This window comes from Sminthopsis crassicaudata, chromosome 6, assembly GCF_048593235.1.
Source record: "Sminthopsis crassicaudata isolate SCR6 chromosome 6, ASM4859323v1, whole genome shotgun sequence".
NCBI classification, from domain to species: Eukaryota; Metazoa; Chordata; class Mammalia; order Dasyuromorphia; family Dasyuridae; genus Sminthopsis; species Sminthopsis crassicaudata.
In genome coordinates, this window is record NC_133622.1 from 203,383,213 (window position 1) to 203,403,799 (window position 20,587).

The following is a 20,587-nucleotide window of genomic DNA, read 5'->3' on the forward strand; positions in this document are numbered from 1 at the left end:
TGCCTGGCACCTGCTCTCTTTTTGACATCATGCTCTCTCTCTGCTACAAATGCCCTTTACTGCAAGAACCACAACTTCCTTGGCATAGGCGTTTCTTCCATCAGGACCGTTCAAAACCATTCTATACTTTAGGAGATCATCTTCAGAACATTGTCTTGTTTTTGGTCTAAATCCGTGATTCCCTCCATGCAAGGACTCCCAGTGTGGAAAATCTCTCCATATATGCAGCCCCTCCCTCCTAGCCAGTGGTCTTTTCCTCTATACAAATATACAGATAATTTATGGTCTTAAAGAGTTAATGGATTATTAGAGTTTAAATGTTTTGACTATAGTCACATGGATAACATTCATGAGAGGTAAATTTGAATATTTCAAATCTTCCTGATTTCAGAATTGTCCCTCTAAGTAACTGTGCTGTATTACCCATCTGTTATAAGTGGACAGTGGCCACCATTCTGGTGGTAGACCTTATTATGCTTGTGTGTACACTGCATAGTTCATTGCCTGACCCAGATTTGAAGCCTTTCCTCTTTGTTCCTGTAATCAAGATTTGTGCTTCATGACATTGATTTGGAGAGCACAGGAGCCCCTCTTAATGAAAACGAGGTACCCGCAATAGTGGAGATCTTTGTAAAAAAAATCCCATCTCACTGGAGACCCTCCAGGAAAAGGCTGGATGACCATTTGTAGGGGATGTTGTCAAGCTTTCCTCTTTAGTTGCTAAACAAGAGTCTTGGACTTGGGCTAACAGACTGCTGTTTATTGCTTCGTGACCTTGTATAAATCTTCTTCCCTCTATGGGTCTTGGTTTTCTCATCTGTCAAATGAGTGGTTGGAATAAACTACCCTGAATCCTTCTAAAGTCTGAATCCTAGAATCCTGTGACCCACAAAGCAAAAACTATCACAAGCCCCAGACAATGCCCATCTATCTAGAATGGAAAATAATGACTGGATAACAGATGCTAAAATGTTGTGGATTCTGTGGTGGCGGCAGCAGCTGGGCTCCCAGAGATGGAGTGATGGGTACATTTAAAAAAATCAATGATAATAATAATAATGATAACATAGCAAAAGCTTTCCAGCCTAATTACTGCTTGTACTTCATTTCTAATCTCCTAATCCCCAAGGGAAATTATAGGTACAATGAGACAACGAGAGTGATTTGTAAAAGACCATTCAAGAAGCCTGGCTCACCATGCCCTGAGCAGGTGGCTAACGTCCCTGCCACCACCACGTGGAAGGGTAGGGGCACGGGGCATCATTAGCACTCTGGTCAAGACTGAGAGGGCAAGCAGCAGGAAAAGGGAATCACAATATTCAGCACTGAGGCAGCTGTAAGACAACAATACGATCCGTGGGAATCAGAGAACTGTAGAATCTCAGATTTGGGAGGGCCCTTGGAAATGATCTAGTCCAATATTTAGTGAGCAGAATTTCTCCTACTAGCCTTTATTTGGAAATATCACTATCAGAGAGCTCACTAACTTATTTTCTCTTGGATAGCTTCAATTATTAGAAGATTTTTCTTTATAAACCTGAAATCTGACATTCCTGAAGTTTCTACCCTTGGCTCCCAATTTTTCCTTTTGAGGCTAAGTGTGACAACCCTTTAAATATATGAAAACAGCAATCAAGTACCACCATCCTCCATCCTGGCCAATGGTCTTTCCTCTAACAAAGTATCACCAATTGTTTCACCACATCCTTAGAAGTATAGTTTCTAGTCCCTTCACCATTATGGAAATCCTCATTTAGATGTATTACAAGTAATCAATGTACTACAGCATGGTACTCCCAAAGGGAAGATACTACAGAAATGGTCTGGCCACGAACACTATATTATATATTTGGCTGCCACATTCACACTATTAATTCATATGAAACTTATGGATCCTTTTAGCTTGTATCCCTGCCATTGGCTTTTTGAACCGAAGATTAGTACTTTACATTTATCATTCTGAAATTTCATTAGATTTGGCTCATTATTCCAGCCTGGCAAGATCTTTTTAGATCTTATTCTCTTGACCAGTGGGTGAGGCATTCTGCATTACCACGTGTCATCCACAAATCTGATTGAAGTCTGGTTGACTTCCCCCAATGCTGAAATTTCTAATCAGGCCATAATTATCATCTCACTGAGATGTTTATAATTTTAAATACCAAATACAAACTATCATATCTCTTCTGCTTTTTCCACTAGCCTCCATGACTGAGTAGGAAGAGTGCTGAAATTGGAGTTAGGGGACTAGGGCCCAAGTCCAAGCTCTGCCAGGACTTACTGTGTGACCTTGGTGGGAACGCCCTTTCTAGGTTTTGCATTCCTCTCCTGCAAATGATGGTATTAGAATCTGGGTTTGCTATTCTCTGTTCCAGGGTCCTTTTTGGCTCAGGGATTCTATGTCCTATATGTTGATATTCTACATGCTGGAGTTCTTCCATCTCTGCCATTGTACATCCTTTGTTTTAAGTCCTTTCATCTCTGATTATCTATGACTGATCTTGTCCTATCACCGTATATCTACGCCAAACTAAGCCTACAGTACATCCCATGGATTCTTTGATTCTATGAAATGTCTTCACCTTCTACTTAAAAGCAGGCCTTGAAGAAAAAAAAGGGAAAAAAAAAGCTGGCCTTGGAATGGTACAGTCTCTGTCTGGGTTAATAAAGCTCTGAGAATTTCCTCCCACTGCCCAGCTGGACCCCACATTCTTGCCTAAATGGCAAAATTGCTACGAATTCCTGTCTTTCCCCTATGAGTCTAATTCCTCAGGCAGGGCCCTGCTGCTTTGTGCCACCACCCTGCTGATCGCACAAGGGACACCAAAAGGATGGTGTTAGCAACAGCACAACCCAGAGCTCTTGCCACATCCCTGCAGAGAGCAGCATCCGAAGGCTGAGATTGCAGAGAAACACAGGATGGCTGGGAAAGACATTCGCCCTAATATAGGGGAAAATAATCCTTGGCTCTTCCCTCTTCCTCAGCCCTACTTCAAACCAATTACCGAGGCATAGTAGATTCATTATACCTCCACAACATTTTTCATTATCAATCCTCCCACTCCCCCAGTGAGTCATTCCCACTGCCACCATCCTAATTTGGACGGCATTTTCTCCTAACTTTGATTACTGTGACAGACTTTTGACTGGTCTTTGTAACTCCCTTACCTAATCCACTCTTTACACATTACCAAAATAATTTTCCTAATGCAAAGTTCTAATGACATCACTCCCTTGATCAAAGACCTTCAATTACTGCCAATTGTCTCCAGTATATAGTGCCTGCTCTTGTTCCTGGCAGTCAAGGTCTAGCCTTACTTTATACCATCCCCCTTCAGTTACTCTGCTCTTCTTTGTCCCTAGGATCGTGTCTTCAAGAGCCCTCACGTAGAAGGGGTATCCTACTTGTTCTGATTGGTCTCAAAGAGCAAAATTAGAATTAATGGGCAGAGGTTGCAAAGGGGCAAGTTTTTTTTTTTTTAAATTCAATAGTATTTTATTTTTCCAAATACATAGTTTTCACCATTTTTGTGAGACTTTGTGTTCCAAATTTTTCTCCCTCTCTTACTTCCCTCCTCCCCAAGAAAGCAACCAATTTAATGTAAGTTAAAATATGTGCAAATAAGAACATGCTAACAATGTTAGCTACCTAAAATGGTGTTCCCATTCTTGATAGTGAAGTCCCTATCCCTTCAAGGAAAAGACTGGACGAGCAGCTCTAGAGGATGATACACAAGTCATCCTGATGTGTATGTGATCACTGGACCCAGATGGGAGAAAAGGAGGCAGGTGACCTTGCACAGCCCTCCCTCCCTCCAATCTAATTCACTTCCACATCATGGCATCACCTCCCTGATCTTATGGTTGCCTTCAAGAAGGAAGGACAACCAACAGCTCCTTGAGGGCAGGGTCAAGATGCCTTTTGTTCCTCAGTATAATGAAGACCAAGTACAAGTTCTTCAACAGCAGGTCTTAACTGATTTAATGAGAGAACTGAGCTCTGGAGAAGGGACCTGATAACTAAGGTCACAGAAGCTACATCTGCTGTGCTTTTTCCACTAGCCTCCATTACTCTCACACTGGAAGATAGGCTGTCTAGTGCCATTTTATCCTCCCAAGCCAGGGCTCATTTCTTATCCAGCCCAATCCACTGGGATTTTTTTCCTCTGGGAAGGGCACTGGGCTCCTATCTATCTCCTCCCCCACCTCTCAGTTCTATGCCATTTATAAACACAGTATGCTGTAATCTTTCTTCAAGACTGCCAGGGAACCAAATTGATATATAAAAAAACCCTTTTGTTTTTAATTAGCTGGATTTTTCTGTGATTTCCCTACCCTATCCATTGTCATTCTATCCTGTAGGAGGCACTTACCAGGGTCGAGATTCACTAACCCCAGGCATAGAGATGAGAAAAAACTTAGAGCACTCTGAGAGAGCCTCCAGAGCTCTGGCCCCAATTACAGTGCCATTCAAAAGTTATTCTCTATCTCCATGAATGTTGCACCAAAAGCACCCTCCTCCTTCAGAGACAATGCTCATTCTAACACAGTCTTCTTCCCTTACAGGAACTGCTACTATTAGGTGAGCAGGTTCATGTATGAACACAATATACTCACACATGTTCTCACATGTGCAATGGAATGTACACGTGTGTTCCTACCTGCCCCTAGTCATGCATACAATGCACCCAGAGCATATATCTATACTTCTACACAAATGCTTCCACATACATACACAATATCCCCATATAACAGCTGCTTGCATAGACTCATTCACCCATGTACTCACATATACATGTTCCCACGTGTCCCCTCTCAAACAAGCATTTGCTTGCCCCATTTTCTCTTTGTTGAATTTTCTGCGGTTCCGTACAATGTTTCCAATTCATTTCCTATTTTTCTTCCTGAAACACCAGCGATAACTAGCTCCCTAATGCATTCTCTGGCAACCTCCCCTATAATTCAGTTTGCGCCTTCTCCTCTCTCCATATATCTCAATAGATAATTAGCAAGCCTGATAGTTAGGAAAATGAGTCTTTCTTTCCCTGTAATCTCAGGACTCTGCTAATAAATGCAGACTTGGAGATATCTCTGTGTGCTCTTGTCAGTCCCCCAATTCCACTCTGATTGGAAGCAGGTTCTGCTGTGATCATATATACCGTGTTACAGGAACACTGATATGAAAATAAATATGCTTCAGGGACCCATTTTAATTAAAGCTTGTCCTATTAAACTCGAATTAGATCTACCAAGAATACTTGCTGACAAGAAGGTGATCTTGGGCTGCATTAACAAACGTCTACCGTTCAGAGCAAAGGAAGCGATAAGCCTCTGATCAGACTACATCGAGAGCACTGTATTCCGTAATGGGGGTGGCAAACTTAAGAACAGTAGGAATCTACAAATCGGCAACCAAGGTGGGGCATGGTACTAGAGCTCATGACATAGGAAGAATAGGTCAACTTATTTAACCTGGAGAATATATGGGAGTTGGGGTGCATGTGTATTTGTGTTTAGAGACTATCACTCCAAGGGTTACCTATATTTTGTTTGATCCTATATGGCATACGTATCAGTAGAGAAAATTATAGGGAAGCATCTTTTAGGTCAGGATAGAAAGATTTTCCTAACAACCCAGAGTTTTAAAAAAATGGAATGGACTGCCCTGTTTTTATGAAATATTCTGAAGTATTCTTACAGTGGGTGGGAGTTCAAGCTAAATGTTCTCTGAGGCTCCACCAGTTCATAGATTGTAGAATTCTGGGAATCTTAAGTCTATTTCTGGCTCATTGTTAATTATGGTGGCTGGTTTTGATTTGGGTGGATTTAGAAAAACCATACTGAGTCATATTGTTTTGACTTATTGCTTATTGGAAAATGTGAAGTTGTGTTGCAGCTGCTGTAGACTCCTGATTCAGGTATGAGGCTTGCCTCCATCTCCTAGAGATGTTCTCTCCAAACAGTATCTGAGTACAATCTTTCCATTCCCATTCCCACTATTTCCATCATTATCTTTACCAGACCTTTTTTTCTGACCCTATCATCTCATTGGCTTCTTGGGTATTAAGAGATATAGAAAACCATGTTACAATATCCTCTTCTATCCTCTTCCATACTTGTTCTGAACCTTCCACACAGCATGTTTGTCCATCTCTCCCAACAATCCCAAGGAAACTTCTATCCATCCTTCAAAACCTCACTTTAAGTGCATTTCCCCAAGAAAGTCTTCTTTGAATATTGTAGTCCACTGTGTTCTCTCTTTCCTCTGTGGTTGAATTAATCGTTAAGTCTGTATTACGCCTCTTATCACTTAATCACATAGGAGAATCTTAGTGTGGAAAGTGCTTCAGAAGTCACATGAATTGTAAATTCCTTTAACATCCTCCACAAGGGGTTGCCACAAATGTCCTAGATTATCATGCAAGTATTTGGCATCTATTAGTTCAGTTAGTGCAATGACTTGGAAGGTGCTATTTGCAGCTACTTATGCCCTTTGTGATCCTGTGAGTGCATGAAACAAGTGGTTAAGCTTCCAGAAAACAGGGACTATTTCCTTTGTAGCACCTATGGTGTCAAACACAATGTTGAGCATGAAGCAGGCCTTCAGTCATTATTCATTTAATTGAACCAAAGCCCAAAGGGATTGTTAAAGAAGTATAGTGCTAAAAACCCTTCATGAAACCTTTCAGCTTTATTGATCTCATCCACAAAATGGGGACAATAATGTCTTTCAGGGTTATTGTAAAGAAAGGTCTTCATAAACCTTAAGAGAGTTATAAAATCATGATTTGTATTATATATGTCTATGTATTCATGTGAATATTTATATGTGTATATGTAGATAAAACTTCTATGGTACTTTGTTTACAAAGCATTTTCCTCATACATATACACCACAATACACAAAGACACACAGCACAATACTTGCCACCAAGTATAGAAGGAATCACTTTTTCAGTTTAGTCACAATCTTTTTTTGAAGGTATCTCTAGGCAAAATGGTTATTTTAAATTTTTTGCAATGAAATTGGGATCATGATTTGCTCAGGGTCCCACAATAAGTATTGGATTATGGGGCAGGACAAGTCTCACATAAATGAGTTTTGGGCTCTTTTGACTGGATAACAACTATTATCACTATTCCTTTAACCTAGATTGCTTTACCAGGTGGTCAACAGAAGTATCCTTATACTCGGTTAAGAACAATTTTCATCACCTTCTGTGAGATTTGCTATTCAGAACTTAGTGGCTGCCCATCAGTTGAATGAAAAAGTTATGGTATGTACGTGTTATGAAACATTATTGTTCTATAAGAAATGATCAGCAGAATGATTTCAGAGATATCTGGAGAGACTAATAGGAACTGATACTAAGTGAAGTGAATAGAACCAAGAGAATGTTGTACATGGCAACAATTATACAATGATAATTTCGTGAACAGTGAGGCAATTCAGGCCAGTTCCAATCATCTTGTGGAGAGAGCCATTTGCACCCAGAGGATCACAACATATTTTCACTTTGTTGTTTGCTTGTATTTTGTTTTCTCTTTTTGATCAGATTTTTCATGTGCAGCATAATTGTGGAAGTATGTACAGAAGAATTGCATGTGTTTAACACAGATTACTTGCTATCTAAGGGAAGAGGTGGGAGAAAAGGAAGGAGAAAAAAATTTGGAATATAAGTTTTTGCAGGGGTGAATGTTGAAAACTATACAATCTATCTTTATTTGTTTTTTTATTCATTTATTTTTAAAGGGAGTTTTGTTATCTATCCACATAGGCTTATCTGATTTGCAGTTGGAACTTTAGAGATCATGTACTCCAACTGCCCCATTTTAATATGGTGTCCACTTCTAAGTTTTACTAGTTAAGAACTCCTCTAATAATGGCGAAGTTTGTTTGTGTAGAAAGAGAACTACTAACAGCCAGGGACCAGGCCTTGAATGTGGGGATTCATTACCTTTTACCTTTATTAGACTTTCTCTTATGACCTTAGGAGAAGCAGAATTCTTCAGGGTGCCTAAGTGGAGGAGGCAGGACAACTTCTCTCTCCTTCCGAGCAAATGGGAGAGTTTTCTAACCATTTACATTTTTGTATCGACTCAGATCCAAGCCTGGGCGTGGGATGATGTATGGGAGAAGTCTGGGTACCGAGATCCAGGATTAGCAGGTAAGGAAGAGACACAAATGATCTAGATAGCACGCCTTATTGCCAAGGCCCAGACCTTTGAAGGAATCATTTCAAGCTTACACAAAGTAAATCACATTGGTCACAAATCTCTATTTTGAATGAATGCACGTCCAAAAGGAGGTTTGGTGTTCCACTTCTCCAATTCCTCCTCACTCGTGAACTTCCAACACAGGGAGTTTTAAACCCGATGACAGGATCCTAAATTATGAATCATTTTTCTTCTCTGGGGACAAAAGTAAAGCAGGCAGTTATCTGATTGGGAGGGGTTGCTCTATCAAACTTGGCTGGGCTATCTCGCCGGCACCGAACGCTTTCCCCAATCTTGTACCATTTCGGTGTCTCTCCCAATGATCTACGCTCTCTGAAACAGGATGCCGTCCGCCTGATAAGGAAAACACCATCATTCCACTTAACACTATCCTACAGTAGGATCAACAGTGAGAGTGAGGAGGGAGAGGCGGCGGCTCCAGCCATGGAGGTGGAGGAGGAGTAAAATGCTCCAGCAGCTGACCATATATCCAGCGGCACAGCCTGCACATGCTCCTCTGATGAGGAATTATAGGAAATGGGAATGTTACAGTGATTCTTCAACCCCCAGCTGACCTGTAAAGGCAATTACGACACTTTTCTTACTGCTAGCATCAATCTCCTGGAGCAGCACACGCATGAAGGCCCCCAGCTATGGAAATGCCGGACCAGGAAACAAGCTCCCTGTTCCCTCTTTGGTTGGGAGCACATTCCAAGGTTGTTGGAAGCCTTATGCTTGCAAATGACTATCATGGCGCCGTGGATGGTATTTTAAAACATTTTCAAGTATACTTTATTATAAAATATTGTTATTCAAAGAGTACAGAATGCAATAAACCAAATACAGAACTGAATTCTATCCCACGTTTGCTCTTTCTCATCTAAATTTCTCAGTGACTGACAGGAATTAAAATTGACTCCTTTTGTAAACCCCAGGGCCCAGGGCTTGCCCCAAGGAGCTCACCGCTGGTGGGGAGAGCTGAGTGCTCCCAGGTAGATGCAGGACCTCCACAGACTTTGATCGATTGCTCAGCCTTTCAGAAATCGGGGCCCAAACTCAATCACAATCAGTCACAGGCCTAGACTGTGAGGGAGCAAAAGCCTCCAAGCCCAGTGGAGCTGAGCAGGATGGGAACCTTTCTTCAGAAAATTGGCTCTTTCACTAGTAAATGTTAAAATCCGGCTCCTCAGAGACCTCAGATTTCCAGGGAGCTTGGTGCCAGCCAAGCAGGGTCACTCAGCCTGGATGTTCGTAGGGTGGGGGAGCGCTAGCTGGCCAGCCGGCCCAGGACGGGTCTGTGTGACTCAGAGCAAATACAATAAAGTTCCCCATACAAACAGCTCAAGAGTGGAATTCATTGCATAGAGCTAGATAGTCTAGATGTTCAAGAGAGGTCATGGGCCATGAATCTAGACTCGATTCTCATATTAGCTAGCTGGTCTTCTGTAACCTGTCCCTGTAAGAGGAAGCAAGATGCCAAAAGAGTGTGCATGCTTTTTATGGGGAAAGGAGGTAATAAGGATTACTAGAGAAATGACAGAAGTAACCCACGGATCAGCGAGAATTCCTTGGGAGAACCAACAGATTGTGGAACTGCCTACCGAAGCCACAGTAATTACCTAAATCTTCAGATACCAATTGTAGCTAAGAAGGGGAAGACCGTTTTTGGGGGGAGATGGAGGACACCATCAGACTTCTCTTACTGAATAGATCTGTTAATTCCAGATAATAAAATTTTCAGATTTTTTTTTTGCTAGTGAGATGGGGAAAAGTTTATTGTACTAATTATGATTAAAGCTTGATGAAGATAACCACATGAATATAAGACAAATGCTGCATATACTTACTTTAAAGGGGAAAAGGTGAAGAAAACTGGCTTCACCAATCAGCACTAAAGGGATAAGCTATTTCCTAAACAGAAATCAAAATCAAATTTAAGCCAAAATGCTGAAAAGAACACAGGGAAAATTTACTACATGGGAACCCTCTTGAATAGTGAATTACCAACTAATTGCTTTGCTAGATGGCTTTAGAATTTATGAATTGGGTTACATGAAAAACACAGGGAACTCATTTTTTTTTTTGCTGTATGTGACCCCAGGGGCAATAGTTATAGCAGCAAATTGGCCTAGTCCGGAAAGTCTGCAGGTGGTGAGATAGTAATGGGCAGTTTCTATGTCCTGGCCATCTCCATCTATTGAAAGAGCCCCTAAAAGGTATTCATTGTATCTTTCTGGGGAATGGGGTATTTTCTTGGCTCAGAAAGCAGAGTAAAAAAGGCCTGGAATACATGCCATCAAAGTTTGGGCATCCACCAATTTTGGTGTTTTGTCATTTTTGCTTTATTTTGGTGAGCCTGGATTTGGCTCTCTGGTGACATATCCTTTTGAGGGTCCTTAAGTGTCCTTAAGGAATGTCTTCTACTTATACCTTAGAAGCAAGGGTGGGGAAAATAGTTCTAAAAAGCCAGATATATTTAAACACATAGCAAGTATTCTTCTGGGTGCCTTTCTCGACTTCGGGTTTCCCAGGCACTGTCAGGAATGATAGGAAAGGTATAAAAGAAAGCATCATTTCCTCTCTTCCATAGACACGGATCACTCTCCATCAAGAGAAGTTTTTTGAGAATAAAATTTCTTTGGTCAATTGCAAAGCTTTATTTAATGCTGAGAAAGCATGTCTGAACACAATATTTTCTCTGGATTCCTCAAACTGGTTGGACTCTTGAAGAAATGCACTTTAAAGAACAAAAAACAAAACAAAACAAAACAAAACAAAAAAGGCTTGAAATCACCTAATCTGGAACTTTCATATTGGAGTCAAAGAGAATTAATAAACTAAAGTGCTTCAAAAGCAAAGAGATGCTTTAGCTGTACTCATCATTCAGACACTCCATTTAAATATTCTTACTTAAAATGGATGGAGGGTTGGGCCACACTTTCGAAAATTTACTTCATTCAGATCTGCTCTGGAAATATCTTCTATTACATGAGTCTGGGCAAAAGTAAACCCATACATGGAACTGGCTGGAACAGCATAAAGCTCCCTTCTCCAGGTACTGCTGGGGAAAGGACTACCCTTTCAAAGCAATGAGAGGCCATCTGACTCCTTCCCTGTACATAGCACACCTTGTTCTTCATCAGTTATTCTTTGCTTGCATTTCTGCTAAGGTTTAAGCCCTTTTCTGATTCCATTTGCTTCCCTAACTTGTCCTTTCCCCGAATTGAGCTACTTTCACTCTCTTCTTCTGGCTATTCTGGACTTCATACTTTTTTTTATCTCTTACCTGAGCTGGTGTTGGACCTGCATTTACACAGCCTAGACAACAGTACCTACTTTTTTGTCTTGACCGATTATGTCTCTCTGATACACTGCAAAGCTTCTCTTGCCCTAGGAATCATGGGATGTAAATGCTGCCGAGAAAATTAAAGCGTCCAGCAGTTGGCTTATGGTCATCAGAAGTCAACATGAAATGGAACAGTTTGTTTACAATCCTGACAGCAGGGAGCATATTAATGGCAGGGCAAGGAGAAGATAGGGCCAAGATGCTCAAGAGATATTTAAAAGTAACTCTTAGAAAGAAGAGCTCGCCCCTGGTGTGATCTTAGCTAAGTATGTGTGACTGACAGACAACTTAAACAGAACCAGGGCAGGGAAGAGTGTATGTAAATTTATATAGTATAATAGTGCTTTATTTCTCAAACAGCTGATTTCATCTGGACCTCAATTCAAAACTACTGTGTGGAATAACTAATTTCTCAGGACCAAAGAGTACTAGTCCCCAATTTAATAGCAGCACTTTCTGTCCTCAGAAAGGAATGACTCAAAACTAGATGGCTGTAAAAATTAAGAGCAGAATGAGAGCACAGAACCTTCATTTTTAGGCCTTGGGAATCGACAAACTTAAAAACCAAAAGCACAATCAAAGCAGAGGCTGTAACTTATTTTTTTTTCACAGAAAGCCCTGGCCAGACTCTGGTGCATCAGGGTTGGTACCCTACAGGAACTTTTATGTGGAAGATAAAAGACTGGTGGGTTATACTACTTTGAGCATTATTAGGTGATGGCGATCTCCACTGGTCTAATGAGCTACCTTTCTAATCAGGTGAATAGAAACTGGCTCTTCAAAGATGGGTTCACTTAGCACTGAACAAAGGCTAATAGAAATGTGGTGGGCCCCCAGTAGTCCAAATCAGGGATCAGAAGGCTTTCGGAGGAAGCTCTACTAAATCCAGTTTGAAAAGGAAAGTTAAGGCCATTAAGGGAAGTTGGATGAGCCAATTATTGAGGAGAGCTGCTGACCCCAACGCTGCTGGCAGAAACATACAGTTGGGTAGTAGGATTTGACAGTGGATCCATTGATGGCCAGGAGGTCCCATCTTGCAGATGGTTAATACCTTATTAGCTCTGACCATTAGGTAAATACACAATGCCTGCTAAGTGCACATTGGCTTCCAGCTTTCACTTCTGCTAGAAGACTGAGATGATCTCAAAAGAAGGGTTTGGAATAAAACCAGGCTACAACTCTTGATGAGGACAAAAGTAACGGCTTCTTCCTTGTGGCCTGTTTCTAATTTGTGTGAGAGGCCTGAAGAAGCATCTAATTGTTTGGTACAGACTCAGATGGCAAACCCTCAGCCAGCTGGCTAGAAGACGCTTGTGACACAAGTCTAAGGGAAATTAAACAAAACCTTCTGGAAATAGTTTCTCAGTTCAATATACTGACTACCCACAAAGAAATTCTGCACGCAGAAAAATAGATATCCCCTTTTTTAGCAGCAGAACAAGTTCAGAGTCTGTCCATGAGCTCAGTCAATTTCAGTATGTTCGTCCTTTCCTCTTTTATGTAAAAGTTAACTAGAATGGGTAATATCTGGTTTTTTTTTTATTGATTTACTCAATACAACTGGGAAGATAACAGCAGGTAGTTTTAAAAAAAAACAAAACAAAACAACTTCTCCCATTTTCCGAGTTTAAAATGAGTTGTTTAAGTAATCTAAGATGACCTAAAAGAGCAATGATACATGTGGTGACTGGAGCCTTTGTGCTGTACGCCCAGAGCAAGGTGATAAGCATCTTCCTAGCAAAGTCCTCCAGGGCAAAGTGCATATAAGTAGCAGCATCCCCAGGGACCAATTCTGCCCTCTCATATTTTCCCTATAAATATTTGTGGCTAAATTTAAGAATCTTAGGTAAAACAGAGCAGAAAGGCTCCTGAAACCCTCATAATGGGGCTTGCTGACTTAGACTAAAAAAATACTTACATATACCTCTAGTCAGTGACAACTCTGCTCTGCCAACACTGCTGTGAATGGGTGTTTGTTAACAGGGTACACGCTGCTTGAGAAAGAGCTTCAGGTCGAAGCTGATGCTTCAACAGACAGAGAATTCGGCCCTGACAGGATGGAGGAGAGCTAAGAGGCTCAAGGTGGCCCTGTCCACTTTGTCCCTTATACCCTTGTTCCACCAAAAGGAATCACAGCCCTGGCCCTGTGCTGCATAGAGCTAAAAGATCCCTTAGGATTTCTTTTTGATTTTAGATGTGCCAGGGGGTTTGGAGTAGTTTTTTTTGGACAATCCTGGGCTTGAGGTCATAGAGGACTTATCCAACTCCACCTTTGATAAAGGTGTAACTGGTTTGGAGCATGGGGAAACCTGAGGGAACGCATTATCGGAATTGTCCATATTCCTCTTTGGACTGGCCGTTTTTCCACTAGTAGAGACCTAGACACAAAAGAAAAGGGCAAAGTGAATTTTTCAAAAAAATAATTTTTAAAAATCTTCAAATATTGATAAGCAAGAAAACAACTGCAAAAGTCTTTTGAATGTTCAGAATTAGAATACTAGATTTTGTAAAAGCAAAATGAAGTAATGTAAGTATAGTGCTTTGTTAAACTGCCATATAAATGTCAGCAATTTTCCATATCCATGTTAAATATTGTTATGTAATAACAATGATAACTCACATATTAGAGTGCTTTAAGGTTTGCAAAATGGTTTCTTCAAAAAAAGCCTAGGATACCGTAGGTGGTATATGACCTGTTAATTGCTGTTCATCTCTAGCACTCTGGATTCAGCACTCAGCTATATCATATCACTCTTCTGACATTTCTTTCTCAAAGGTCACAGGGACCCCCTTATCACTAAATCCAGACCACTTTTCTGTCCTTTTCCTTTTTTGATCTCCATTTTATAGGTGAATAAACTGAGGTTCCAAGTAGGGAATCAATTTTTCCAAGGTCACACAATTAGGAGGTATCTGAGATGAGATGAAATTTGAACTTAAGCCTCCTGACTCTGTGTCAAGTACTGTTTCTACAGCATCAAGCTGTAAAATAAATATGAAATGTTGATGAAAACTCCTGTTAACAGCCCCATGGAAGCTCGGAATTGTGAAATGTTTGATGCAATGGGAACTAAACAGGATCAGTTTTAAATCCTCATCTGAGAAAGAAAATAACACGTATTTGATGATGAAGTCCACTTAGACCTGACAGCTCTTATCTGATGTCATTGATATTTAGAGACATTTCTATATAGATTCTATAAGTTAAAGGAATGATTTTAAAAGTACATTTTGGCCTCTGCTCAGAGTGATCCTCTTCTTCATGCTCAGGAAATATGTTCCCTGAGCATCAAGGGGATGTTTTTGGACTATCTCCTATTTGCTCCCCATCCACTAGAATGATACCTGTATTTACAAATATCTACTCACTCTCCTAAAGACTTGAATTATCCTTTCATGATTAAAAATTATGAACCTGGTATGAAGAAGGGAAACTGATTTCCTTCTAGTTACCAAGCTACATTTAGGAAGGGGACTCTTTTTTTTCTTGTTATTCTGAGGAAACTGTATAATGGAAATTGTATCACAGTAAATTCACATTCATTAAAAAACAAAAACCCTTCCCTTGATCCTACTAATGCCACATATTTCTGCCCTTTTCATTGCCAAGCTCTTTGAAAAGTTATCCACGTGGATATCTCCATTACTTTATCACCATCTGAGGGAAGATGAGTCACGGCTACCACCGCCCCCATCAAAGAAAAAAATTCCAGGTTGGTACCTTGCATGTGACAAAATTTCAGTGACCAGCCAAGATCCTGCTAACAGCAAGGCCCTTTGATAAAGTGACACTGATAGAGTGATGCAGCAGAGGTCACCCAAGTCTTATCACTAAACATTCAGGCCTCTTCTCAGTCCCTTTCTTCTTTGATAATTCTATAGCATTACCACAGCCACCACAGTGGCATTTATTCTCTCTTGTATTGTACTTGTTTGCAAATATTTCCTCCCCTAACCTACATAATTATGTCTACTGGGGGGGAAGTCTATGTCCTGTCTATCTTTTTAAGTCTGTTGCCCCAAATAATACTTTGAGATTAGCAAAATCTTAATAAATGTATGTTAAATTATAAATGATTGTATGCTATATTACATTATATATAATTGTTATGTATATTACATATGTGAAACACTTATCAACAAAAGAGATATAGCTAAACACTGATTTCATGAAATTTATAGGTGAAATATTAAAAGAATATAATTAATTAGAACTATAGGTGAAGAGGTCAGGAGAAAAGTCAAAGCTAGAGATATAGATCTCAGAGTCACCTACAAAGAACTGAAATCTTAGGAATATTTGAGATGGCCAAAGCAAAGAGTATGGGGGAAAAGAGAAGGTCATAAGTTTACTTGAGCCAGGAAAGAGAAGACCATGGAAGAAGGGCTTCTGGGATACCATATGCAATTGGCTCTCCTCTCACCTCTCTGATTTTTCCTTTGCTGCCTCCTTTGCTAGCTGATTCTTCATAAAATTTCTATATCCCATTAATAACCACTAACCCTTTTATTTTGTTTCATGTCTTATTTAATTTTTGTCAATTCATTGAAGTAGATGCTATTATTATCCCCATTTTATAGATGAGGAAACTAAGATAGAGAGAAATTAAATAACTTTTTTTAAGGTTACATTTACAAGTATCTTAAATATGGCATTTCTGACTGTGATTCAATATTGTACCACGGCACCATCAAGCTGCTTATGATAAACATTGTCCAAAGGTCATCCTATGGGACATGGTGAAGAAAGATCTCCAGAGACATAGAGATAGGCTGGATGTTGGAGGTTCCACAAAGAAATGACAAATCAGAGGAAGTGGCCCAAGAGGGGGATCTTCTAGGGTGAAAAGACTACTAGAGCATGGTGGTGAAGGCAGCTTTCAGGGTAAGAGGCTACTGCAGCATGGTGGAGAAAGAAGTCCAGAGAGGTAGGAGCAGGGTACAAAAGGGAATGAAGGCTTTGACTTGACTTGATATGATTTTCCTTTTGGCAATCTCAATCACTCCCATAACATCTCATATTAGTTCTATTCAGATGATTCTCAATTCCATATCTTCAGTCCTAAATTATCTCTCGAGCTTTAGTCTCACCAATTCCACTTCAATAGCTCAGTAGCACCTCAAGCTCAATTTGTCCAAAACAAAGCTTACAATCTTTCCCTTAAACCAGCCTCACTCAGAAGTACTGACATCAATATTTTTGTCCTTAACCCGGTCCAAAAGGCCACAATCTTGCTCTACCTTGGTCTTCTGTCTCATTCTGCTCTTCCACGAACTCTACACTCAAACCAAATTGGATTACTCACTGTCCCTCATATAGGTCCAACACTTTTCTCACCCTTTTACATAACTGATATGCTCTCTTCACCTTCCTTACCATCTCTGCTTTATGAAATTTGCTCATCTTTCAAGACCAAATTAAAATGCGACTTCTTTTAAAAAGGTTTCTATGATGTCCACACTCAGAAATGCTCTCTTCTTGCCTTTATCTCTTTTGACATTTTGTCCCCTGGATTGGGTTAGTTTCATGGTTTATCCCATACTAAAGTTATTAGACAGCACTACTTATCTGTGTGAAGGGTCTCATACTCCAATATCTCCTCCTCCTCCTCCTCCTCCTCTATATCCTAAGCTTCATGAGGGTAGGGACTATGTATTACGTTTCTGTTCCTGGATGCTTTGCGTAGAGCATGTTACTTTATATATATTTATTAAGATACGGTTATTTGTAAAGTTCTATGCTAGGCAAAGGGGATACAAAATTGCACTGAATCTGAGCTTTGATTTCAAGGTACTCATGATTGAATGGGAAGGGTCAAGGAATGAGCTAAGGACAGAGGAAAAGGCATTAATGAAATAGTGAACCTTAGAGTCAAGGTTATGTAAGGTAAGAACAGGACTGATATGGGATCAGGAAAAATCAAAGAACAAAAATCACTGAAAGGGGAAAAATAAATATGGAAAAAATAAAGAAGAAGAACTGGAAGGATACCTTTTTGGATAAGAAGGTAGGATCTCATGGGATATATTGGAGTTTCAAGGAATCATGAAGTCTAAAGAGTAGAGTAGCTAGCTGACATTGTATATAGGAAGACTCCTTTTTGTGAGTGCAAAGCTGACCTCAGATACTTACTAGATGTGTGACTCTGGGCAAGTCACTTAACCCTGATTGCTTCAGTTTTCTCATCTGTAAAATAAACCAGCGGAGGAAATGGCAAACCATTCCATTATCTCGGCCAAGAAAACCCAAAATGAGGTCATGATGAGTTAGAATAACTGAAAATGACTCACAAAAGAGGAATCATCCCAGTGATAGCTGAGACTAGATAAATAGGAGCTGAGGGAGACAAGATGTCAGAAGGGTCATAGGAATATCATGGAAAAAGGGAAAAAGAATTCAAGATAATCTACAACATAGGCTTAGGTTTGGAGGAAGGTGGAACAATTGAATGAAATGAACTTTAAAAGAGAAGAGGGTATTAAATGATGTTGGCAGAGCAAAGACTTGGATGTGGCAGTGTCTGTGGAGTGACATGGTGACTGTGACTATGCTAATTCTCTCCTCAGGCCTTGCCAAGAGCAGGGAGAGTGAGCAGTCAACAATGGAGAGGCTGCCACAGATTCAAAGCCCGGAGGAGAGAGCTCCCATTTCTAGAGATGCAAGGTGGCAGAAGGAATACAACAGGGAACAGCTAGAGGATGACGAGGGGTTTATCAACAGTGGAACAGAGTAAAGGAGCTGGGCAGGGAAGAGTAGAAACTAAAATGGGTGAGAAGTAAGGAAGAGCAGGGATAGAGCAAGCAGGAGGGAGAGTACAGGAAGAGGTAGCCAAGAGACAGGGCTAGTTCATCTAGATAACTGGGATAAGGGGAGTGGGATATTCAGAGTAACCTTACCATTTCCACCAAGCAGCTGCCTTCCAGAGATGTCGGCCCTAATTTACTTTCTAATAGCATGAGCTGACCCCCTTTTAAACAATCCTTTTTACCAACTAAGAATTTGAAAACTATAAAAATATCCTCTTTCCTATAGTGTTTCACTCCAAAGGAACTGTTGATTTACTTTCCTGGATTTCCTTTCAAGGGGTGGGTGTGATTTTAAGATTTTCCAAAGGGTTCTAAAGACTTCAGTTACTTTTTGCAACAGCAGGAGAACGTACACATATAAATTGCTTTCAGTCTATTTAGGGATTAGTTGCTTTGTGGAATGCAGACATAGCATGCCTAATATTATTAATTGGGTTTGTGAAAACGGAATGTTAGGGGGAAAAGCTACATTGACAGGGGGCAGTTAGAAAAAGAAAGGAAGACAGCTGGGAATCCCTCTCTCAGGTGACTGCTCAAAAAAATTACAGTGGGCTTTGGTTATAAAAATAAGAGCATCTTGAGGCTTTTCTCATAAGACTTGTCAGGGAAGGTGAATGTCGTTACCCCTAGAAAAATTGTGACTTGTCCAATGTCATCCCACTAGCCAGTTTTCCTGGCTCCAAGACAGAACACACTGCTACATAGCACTCTACCTCTCCAAAATGTCCAATTAAGATAATAATGTCTCAATTATTGTAATTACTATACAATAGCACTGGTTGGGGCAATGCCATGCGGTATACACTTTTCTGGTAGTGTTCATCAAGAGGTAAATGTTTTTTTTAGAAATAATCAGTTCATAAAAACCCATTCTTTACCCAAATAATAGTGAAAGGCAGGAGGTCCCCTTTTTCTCCCATCTGAAGCTATCTTGTGAATAGAATTACAAATGTTTTTAACATGTACAATAATATCAGAATAGAAATGAAAATGCAGTCTTTTTATTTCACTTAAAAATGTACTCACATTACTAGATGGCCTCAAGTTTGCATTTTTCTTCTTCACTGTCCCATTTGTTAATGTATTTGTATTATTTTTTTTCTTACTGACCTACAAAATACAAACAAGAAACTGTATTCACTAGGAAAGAAAATACTGGAAAGTGCTTCTTTTCTATTGCTTAAACATTTGAGGTTATCAAAAAATTACAGAATTTCAGACATGGATGGGACCTCATCAGTCAATCTATATTGAACCATATGAACCAATCACTTCAATTCATAGCTCTAAAAATGTATTTTTCCCCCTGCTGGCTGTAGGGAAAAAACCCATTTGAGGGAAGCTAGAAGTATTTCCACATCAAATTAGAAAACACTTGATCATGTACCTTTTTTGTTTTAAGAATTAATAGCATAAATCCCATTTTAAAATTACTCCTAAAACAAATTTAAAATCGACTGTGAAGTAATAAATCACAACAACTGTTCCTCACTTGAAGAGATGATCAGTTCACTGATTATGTTATTACAGGTTCTCTCATCTTTACACCTTTGCTATAAATGAGGAGTGGCTTCTGTTGGCAATATTTGCTAGGTTTTTAATTCTGTTGTTTAGAAAACTGTGGGATGGCTGAGGGGGTTCTCACAAGGGGACGTTTGAATCATTTCCTTAAAAATATCTCTGATTGGAATTACCCCTTTTATTTTAATCCTCTTTAGATTTTCACTTGCCAACCTAAAACCTTGAAACATTGAATCAGAAAACCATCCTCATCCTCATCACCCATCTCACTTCCATATGAAGGGGGTGTGCCTATGATTATAAAGCACTTTCCCATATCTTCATTTGATCCTTATGCGCTTCCTAGAAAGGAAATAATACAAGCATTAATATCCTATTTTACAAATAAAGAAGCTGAGACTTTGAACGGCCTAATAATGCACCACGGTCACATAAGTGCCAGTATTAGTTCCTTTTGAGTCATAGCTTTATTTTCTGAGGGTAGTACATTGTTTCTTCCTCTGAAAGTAATTTTCTTATAAAGATACCAACTTAGAATCTTGTCTATATGAATACAACCAATCCTAAATTATTTAAGGTCTGATTTTCCATGCTGTGAACGATCCAGGACCCAGGTTTCTCTGTTCTTTTTCCACTGTGCTTTCTAGCTTGTGAAATTCTCCCCCAAATGAATGATTAGCCTAGGATTATTTCATT

General features: G+C 39.9%; 1 protein-coding gene across 12 annotated transcripts in view; it reads right to left on the minus strand.

Annotated features, from left to right (window-relative positions):
- Positions 1 to 13,084: 13,084 nt before the first annotated feature.
- STK33 (serine/threonine kinase 33) overlaps positions 13,085 to 20,587 on the minus strand; it is a 264,638-nt gene continuing 257,135 nt past the window's right edge. For all 12 annotated transcript variants that reach the window (XM_074275720.1, XM_074275726.1, XM_074275721.1 and 9 more), the window contains 2 exons: positions 19,397 to 19,480; positions 13,085 to 13,941 (listed from right to left, as the gene is read on the minus strand). In XM_074275720.1, the coding sequence (XP_074131821.1) occupies positions 13,735 to 13,941; positions 19,397 to 19,480 (291 nt within the window). In that variant the 3' untranslated portion in view covers positions 13,085 to 13,734. The remainder of the gene's footprint in view (positions 13,942 to 19,396; positions 19,481 to 20,587) is intronic.